This window comes from Sinocyclocheilus rhinocerous, unplaced genomic scaffold, assembly GCF_001515625.1.
Source record: "Sinocyclocheilus rhinocerous isolate Xijiao unplaced genomic scaffold, SAMN03320098_v1.1 scaffold178, whole genome shotgun sequence".
NCBI lineage: Eukaryota > Metazoa > Chordata > Actinopteri > Cypriniformes > Cyprinidae > Sinocyclocheilus > Sinocyclocheilus rhinocerous.
In genome coordinates, this window is record NW_015653463.1 from 1,600,369 (window position 1) to 1,609,354 (window position 8,986).

Below are 8,986 nucleotides of genomic sequence, written 5' to 3' on the forward strand. Positions count from 1 at the left end.
ATCTATCTATCTATCTATCTATCTATCTATCCATCCATCCATCCATCTTTAAAATTAACCTCAATCTTCATAACATGACAACATCTGATCATAAAAACATCTGCAGAAGTCGCTGACTCTAAACATGTCTACTGTCTCTGCAAATGTGGCTTTCACTATTTGGAAAGCAGCTTCCAAAAATCTGCACTAAACACCTTGAGTTCTAATTTATTCCTCCAGTGAAGCCAAAGGGAGCAGTAGGGAATGGGAACACGGGGGACCAACTGCTTTCCCTCATCCAACCTCACATTCAGCTCCGGTGGATGGATACAAAAACTCCTTATATGGAGAAAAGGTCGAGCTAACCGAGTCTGGAGTGTTCTGCGAGAGGAAGACTCATGGGAACTGTAAGAAACTCAGTGAATGAAATTATAACAAACTGTAATGACCCTTCTGTGTGTGTACAGTACAAGTACTGTTACTATATATAAGACAAAACGGCTGTTATGAATGACTGTTTCCTGAGTTCAAGTAAATAAATGCAGAGGTACAAGCTGTACTGCAACAGACAATGATTTAGACAGGTCACAGTAACAAAAAACACTGAAAATGTCAATGTTTTATCATGCATTTACTGTTGTTTATCTCTGATGCTGCGTGCATTATGTGCTCTTGGAATTAACTTCGCTCCAAATGCAATGCAGCACAATGAATTTGCAGGACTGTATCTGCATGTCAAGAATAACGTTCTGTTATTTGTCGGGCAGTAAATAATAGTTATCTTCATAGGTGAATTTCAACATGATGTCCCAGTCATTCATAGAGAATCACAACCTATACAGCAGCAGTGAACATCAGTAGATGGAGGAAATTCCTGGAAGTTCACGTAACTACTGGAAACAGGCTTAAAGCCACAAAACACACAGCGCTCACAGACGGCAGACTTCAGAAGCTGTGCGACTCAACCAGCTCGACAGAAGTTCAGAATAAATCATTCAACAGAGCTCTGTGAAACATTCAGGCCAGTCTGTTTACTGTAGCTCTCTTGTGTTACTAGTCAGCACTTTGTTCTTTTTAAACTAAGCATGTGACTGTCGATTTCATTTGGATTTCAGTTCCAAATCTCTTTATGATGGCCTCTCTTTAACCTAAGAAGTTGCTTTACTGCACCTGGACTTTTCCATTGTCAATGATGATACACTAGAAGACATTTTAGAGATTTGATAGCAATCTCAAAAGTACTATTTATATTCTTAAGAGCACTAGTTCACTTGTGTACCGACTTTCTTCCCCCCACCGCATGCTTTACTTTTCCATTCCCAACCAGCGGCTGCAACGTCATCAGTCGACATAACAGACAAAAGCAACATTGTTTCTTTGGCACAGTGACCTCATCCCATGAGCCAGCGAGGCACAGTAATACCTTCCAGATGTGCAGCAGTCCATACGCTGGGAACTTAAGACCACGTAAACGCAAAGCAAAATGACTTTGAGTCATATTTAACAGTTAGTTAATAGTGAGAATTGGTCCCCAAACTAAAGTGTAACTCATAACTTTAACCCATTACTTTACATTAATGTTACCTTTGTGAAAGGTTCATTGTTGACTAATAACTCATTAACAAATGCATTTTAAAGCATTCATAGCCAGTTATAACAACTTTCAAGCAATTCCTGCAAAATTTTAACTCACATGCAAGAAACTATTAAAGAATATTTTAACTTTTTTTTTTTTTTAATAAACAAATCACCTTATACAGACAGGATATGAAGAAATGCATGAGACCATTCTATTATAATAGTAATAATCTGAGCTGTAGTGCGTCTTTCACATGCCTTTCTAGTGGTACTCAAACATACTCCAACAAGACTCTTATAGAGCTTACTAATGGCACTTCATTAGTGCTGGGCTCGCATTGGCACTTGCTGCAAATGACCTTCTTGAGCCACAAGCAAGTGACAAATTGGTAACGGTCTCTCAAGAGCACAAATGTAAGACAGTTGCCCAAATGCCAATGTCTATACTGATCTGTTTAGCAAAAGAGCCTTTGCTCTATATTAGTTAGGGCTAAAATTCAGACCCACACTTTCCAAAGAAATGTTTAATACATTAAACATTGCATGACATGCATTAAATGTGATTAAAGGGTTAGTTCACCCAAAAATGAAAATTAGCTTGTGTTTTACTTACCCTTGAAGCATCCTAGGTGTATATGACTTTCTTCTTTCAGATGAATCCAGTCGAGTTCAACTGCAACACCTGCTGAGTGCAATGATAGAGCTTGGAATAACCAGGACCATTTTTAATATAACGCCGACTGGTTTTGTCTGAAAGAAGAAAGTCATATACACCTAGGATGCTTCAAGGGTAAGTAAAACACAAGCTAATTTTCATTTTTGGGTGAACTAACCCTTTAATGTAAGAACTAAAGCGTGTTTATGAGTCGATGAAAAGCTAATAATTAAGTGAGTTAAAATATATATTTTTTAAAGACAAAAACCTTTCAAATAAAACACTTGAATAATTATGAATAATATGTAATCATGTAATCTATAAATAGTAACTGTAATCGGACTATGAACATTTAAAATTTTAATATTATCCATTTACCAGTACTCAATTTTTGGAATGTGATTACGTAATCTAGATGACCTATAATCAGTTAAATATTCAATAGTTTATAATACTTTTAAATGTGATTTATTTGCAATATATTGGTCTATGGCTTGGATTTACAAAATCATGCAAGTTGTATGTCAAAAATGCTTTAGTCACTGATTTAGGGGTGATTACAATTACCATTCATTAACTATGATTGCAAACACAATCATCATCCGCAGTAATCAGACATGATCCATGACTTGTTTAGTTTTTGGTTTAGGAGTTGAACATAAATCAAGCCACCACTTTTCCATGTGTACTCCAGAGAAGTTTAATAAAAACAGCCAAACAGCAAGTTTAAACATTTCTGAACATCAACTTTGTGAGGCCCAAAAATGTACTTTTCAAATCTTTTAAGGTAATGTTTATCATTCATTTTTTGTGCAAAGCTGTTTAGTTCAAGTGACGATCACGAGGGGATGTTTTCCAGGAAGATGGTCTGCAAAACAGTTTAGTTTTGTTGGAATAGCATTAGTTTATCCAAAACTTTAGCAAGAAAGAGTCTCCCAAAGAAACTCTGCTCGGTCTCCTATAATGAGAACGGTGGCCTGCTGTTTTCTGTTTATGGCTGCAGTTGTTCTGGAGATTGTCACAACTCTTGGTCTGGATTCTTTCTGAAGTAGTGCACTGCCAGTTAGGATTATAATACTTAACTCTCAGTGAATTAACAGTATAATCTCATTGTATAGCAGATATTTTACCAGTCCTTGATTTTTGGAGGTCTTGATTTGCATTTCTTCTAGTCTTCTGCCTTAGGCTTGTGGTGCCATCAACCAGTCAGTATTGTCAGGCTGTCATTTTCCTGCATCTCCCAAGGAGGTCTGTAATACCTGGAGAAAGCTATCCATAAGCACTTCAATTCATCTTAATGAAAGTCTACATTGTGTGCAATAGAAGTAAACATTTTCAATGGCAGTCAACAGCGAGAGAGATGGTTATTGCCTGTGGAGTGTGTAGTTACGCCATCATCATGCCATTTACAGCTTAGGTGATTGGTTACTTTAGAAACTGAGTATGTTTTGACCCTTGAGCAAAGAAAGAAGCATCAAAGTTGCACATTTTTGGAAATGCATTCACCATTTAAGAATTAAGCGGTTTGCATTCTCAAGGTGTCACAAATTTTGTCTACACTAGTTTTTCTTTTTATTTCAAACATTATGTGCCTCCTTCTATTTGGGTTTTAACTTGGACACACCAGTTTGGAACAAAACTGTTATATGTCCCATATATCATTATAAATAAGAGTGATACGTTGTTTAGCTCTGAGGATTTAGCTGTGGTGTTTATCCTACAGGGCTGCCTGTTGCTGTGCTGCGACTGCTGCTAATTTTGCATGCGACAGCTGCAGTCGCATAAGTGCTCCGTACAAACTCAAAGGCATTCTTTGGTGCGATGGCTCCAGGCCTTCTTTGATTATCAAGACAGCACTCTCAAATCAGACTGCAACACTGTCACACAGGCACGGCAAGCTAAATTTCTAATTTTAGCATGGTTTGTAAGGCAAATCCATATAAATTCAGTCAGCTGAAACTGATAATGGTTGTAAACTCACCTTTAACCTGGTTTTAGGTGTACTGTTACATATAGCAGCATTATTACCAAATGAGATTATTGCAAAAAAAAAAAAAACCCACAGTGATTAGGTCTTTCTTTTTTCTTTTTTTCCTTTATTCCTGCTAATGACTGGCTGACTGTACATTATGCTTTAATTACATGGTTATTTACCAAATACATAAATACATCATCAGTAAATATTTAAGTTGATTGCTTTAATTATTATGACATTTTATTACATGTAGCTCAAATTTGCTATAAAAAAACTTGAGATGGGTCACACTTTGTTTTGATTGTCCACTTTAGACATTCTACTAACTATAAGTAACTTTGCAACTGCATGTCAACTAATTCTCATTCATTTGCAACTACATGTCTACTAACTCTCAGAGTACACTGTTAGGTTAGGTGTAGGGTTAGTAGAGTAAGTTGACATACTTGCAAAGTTTCTCATAGTCAGTATGTTGTATGTTGTGGACCCATCAAAATAAAGTGTTAGAAGATAATAAGCAGACAGTCTACTAATACTCTAATGACTGCTAGTTGACATGTAGTTGCAAATTTACTTACTGTTAGTAGAATGTCTAAAGTGGACTATCAAAATAAAGTGTTACCTTGAGATGTACTGTATATACAATCACATTAGTAAAATGTAGCTACAAATTTATTAGGCGAAAAAGGTCCATTGTCTTTTATCAACGGCACATGAATGAACTGTGTATTTATTGTTTGAATACTGTAATAGAATGGACAGAATTTGAAATATGAGACTTTAGCTGCATCCCAAATGACACACTATACCCTTATACACTATGTACTTATGTACTCAATCATGTAGTGTATGAATTATATATGGTTATTTTGTCATTCATAATCGGAGTCTGGTAGCCCCTCCCCCTTCGCTACGTAATTAAAGCTGTGACAGTTGAGTGCACGAAGTGTCCAACATTCCACACTTCGAATTTTCGCTTAACATGACTTACTTCATTTAAAAGTAGACACTTCAAGCTTTCTATAGATATATTTCTCATGTCTGTGCGTCACGTATTCGCTGAGTTTCAGTTCATTTTAGTGACGCGTTTCTAAAAGCAGTCCGCGAAGCCAGAGAAGACAGAACGTGCAACGTGTTTATTTTCTTTATTTTGCAAAAGCACAACGTTTTGTTGTTATTGTGAGTGTACACAAATAAAAGTAGGAGTTAAGTGCATCATCCGGGTATTTAAAGTGCACGTTTTCTTTTTGGAATTTTCAGTGTGAACGCACTACTCGCACTATTTATACTACAGAACGTCATAGAATAGTGCATACGTACGCGATTTGGGACGCACCTTTTGTTTCATATTAAAAGTAACAAACCACAAAGCTTATTGTGATTTATTGGATGGGTGGTGTGCTTAAATGTTCTGTTCATTAGCCTAACTGAAAACAGGCTAGACTGATCAATTCTTGGGATTTAAGAATTGATACTGATTCGTAAAAATGAGAATCGATTAAAGTCGAGAAATTTATATATTTTTTACCAAGTTTCACTAAGCAACTCTTAAAAGCTCATGCAATGCCTCCTAACGGACAGGCAAAAGTTAGTGCACCTTGACCTGCTGAACACAAAATAGTTATTTTAAAGAATCCTGGTAACCAAACAGTTGATGGTAGCCACTAGGTGCGTCCCAAATCGTGTACTTATGCACTATCCTATGATGTTTTGTAGTATAAATAGTGCAAGCAGTGCATTCACACTGAAAATTCCAAAAAGAAAAAGACTTAAATGCACTTAAAATACCTGGATGATGCACTTAAATAACCGAAAAATAAAACACTTTTGGAAAGTGTGGAATGTCACAGCTTTAATTATGTCGCGAAGTGGGAGGAGCTATCAGACTCCGATTATAAATGACAAAATAACCTTAAATAATTCATACACTACACGGTTGAGTACATAGTACACAGTGTATAGTGCGTCATTTGTATGGTAAAAAAAATGTTTTGGGTTAAGTCCATCTGTCATAATAACAAGAAACTGTGCTTATAACCACAGTTTTGTGAGATGTAGTTTCAGGCACACAGGTTTGCGAAAGTTCATTTCAACTACAGTTTTGGGAAACACAGAATCGATGAACTCTGTTGCTAATGACAGAACTTGTGACCATAGTTTGCTAATGATGCTTTCAGGAAAAAAAACCCAGATTGGAGCTTGTAAATTCAGCCAGTTCTTGCTTTAATGTGCATCAGATAGACCTAAGAGGCTATACAGGCTGTCCTTGTTATTGCCTGTCCAGTTGCTACACTAATTCCCTATTGGACAAGTGGCCAACACCCCAAAACAGATGATGGTAGTCAACATTATCTTAATTCGATCTCATCATTCCTACTGTATGCTTGTTCTTACTGATGATTTGATTGCCAATGACACTGTGACACATTACATGTATGTCTGCTGCAGACACACACACACACACACACACACACACACAGTTGGAGGAATCCATGACTGCAGACAGCAGCTGCTGCAGCATCATCATCCTCCAACTGCCGCCCTGGCTGCCGTTGCTATGGCAACCACTCCGTGATGTCCAACCCTACAGAGGGAGGGCGAGGAAAAATGGAAGTACTCACTCATATGACGGGGCTTTCCTCCGGAGAGGTGTGCCCATCATGGCTGCGTCTTCTCCCTCTTCCTCGTTCTCTGGCTTTCCTCGTCTGCTCTCCGCTGCTGTTACCAGCATCACCTTGGGATTGACGGCTCTCCTCCACCTTTTCCTGAGATTTCAGATGGATGCTGGATGCTGCAGCTCGCAGCTTCCGCTCTGTCTAGCCTGCAGGATGAGAAAAAGAGAGTGAGAGAGAGAATAGGAGGGAGGGTCACATTTGTTTAACGTCTGATTTTATTGGTAGAGACTGTGCTTCTTTCTTAACTTTCATTTGAGAATCTAATATTATTACAGTAATTGTAATTAGAAATATATCATCAAATCTACAGTCTCAAACTTTATTACATATATCACATTGAAAGTAACCTTTGATTTATGCATTACTGATTCATATTTAATGATTCCATATTTGATCCATATTACTGTGAGACAGTAAAAAGACTTTGAAGGGATTGTTAAAAAGTGTATGGGTTCTTTATTGTCAATGTTTAATGTTTAACAGTTTTTCCATACTGCAGCTTTAAACTCCATTTTAGTGGGAATTTGTAATTATTGTTTTTTATTTTATTTTATTTTATTGCTTAACATAATATCATTGTTATTGTGAATGCATGTGAGTATCTGTAATGAAAGCCCATGGGAATCGGAATATACTGTATATATATATATATATATATATATATTTTAAATTTTTTTTCCCACCATTTATAAAAATATCTGCATTGGAAGAACACACATTCATTTTAGAAAAAACATCCCTTTTGTTTTACCAGTGTTCAAAGTAAGACACGATTGCTCTAACCACTGTGTAATACTTTCCATAGCAACATTTAGCTTTTCAGCTGCTAACTCTGCTGTTCTCGCATGTGTAAAAATAACAGTATCGTCAGCATACATTTGCACTTGTATCCCTTCGCACTGCTGTGGGAGATCATTAATGTACAAACTAAATAATAAAGGGCCTAATATTGATCCTTGGGGTACGCCCATTGTACAGTTTCATTTTTACACATTGCTGCCTATTTGATAAATATGGTGATATCCATGCTAAAGTCCCAGATGAAAATTGGAACTTAGATAATTTAGAGAGAAGGACGTTGTGATTAACCGTGTCGAAGGCTTTGCGCAAATCTAAAAATATAGCACCAACTGTTCCACCTTTGTCAAATTTAGATTTTATTTGCTCTGTTAAATGTAAAGTAGCTGTTTCAGTAGAATAATTTACTCTGAAACCAAATTGCATACAGTGTAAACCAACCTTAGCTGTATTAAGATAAGATGTCAATTGTTCAAGAACTACCTTTTTCTGCAACCTTTGAGACAACTGGCAATATGCTGATTGGTCTATAGTTGCTTACCTCAAACTGATCCCCAGATTTAAAAATAGGAGAAACAATGGCTTGCTTCCATGCAGTAGGAAAAACACTATATTCAAATGATAAATTAATTAGATGAGAGATAACAGAAGCTAAAGTATCTTTATGAGTTTTGAAAAACTTAGTGTCAAATTGATGAACATCCCTACATTTAGTATTTCTTAATAAGCTGATAACTTTGTTAACCTGTGTTTCATTAGTCATGGCTAGGTTAAAACCTTGGCTATCAACATCAGACGGTAGAATAATTCTTTCCATTTTTACAAATTTTTCCCCCAGTTCGTTAACAGAATTAATAAAAAAATGATTAAAAACAGTAGCGATGGAATAATCATCTAGAATAAAATTTCCTTGAACTTTGATCTTGAGATCTTCTGGAGAATTTATCTCCTTCTGTTTTGGCTCTGTATGCCACCAGAATAGTATTAAAATTAAAATTAAAATGAAACAATCAAGAAGAAATTGAAGTGCAGACTTTAAGCTTTAATTCAAGGGGTTGAACAAAAATATAACATAAAATGTTCAGGAATTAACAACCATTTTTATACACAGTCCCCCCATTTTCAGGGGCTCAAATATAATTGGACAAATAAATATAATCATTAATAAAAATGTCAATTTTTAATATTTTGTCTAGAATCCTTTTCAGGCAATGACTGCCTTAAGTCTGGAACTCATGGACATCAGCAGAGACTGGGTTTCCTCTTTTGTGATGCTTTGCCAGGCCTTTACTGCAGCTGACTTCAGTTGTTGTTTGTTTGTGGGTC

General features: G+C 36.3%; 1 protein-coding gene across 1 annotated transcript in view; it reads right to left on the reverse strand.

Moving 5' to 3' along the window:
* Nucleotides 1–7,012, reverse strand: part of LOC107715893 (paralemmin-2-like) — a 105,295-nt gene extending 98,283 nt beyond the window's left edge. The window contains exon 1 of the mRNA XM_016522149.1: nucleotides 6,809–7,012. Within this exon, the coding sequence (XP_016377635.1) occupies nucleotides 6,809–6,918 (110 nt within the window). The 5' untranslated portion in view covers nucleotides 6,919–7,012. The remainder of the gene's footprint in view (nucleotides 1–6,808) is intronic.
* Between the last annotated feature and the right edge of the window lie 1,974 nt (nucleotides 7,013–8,986).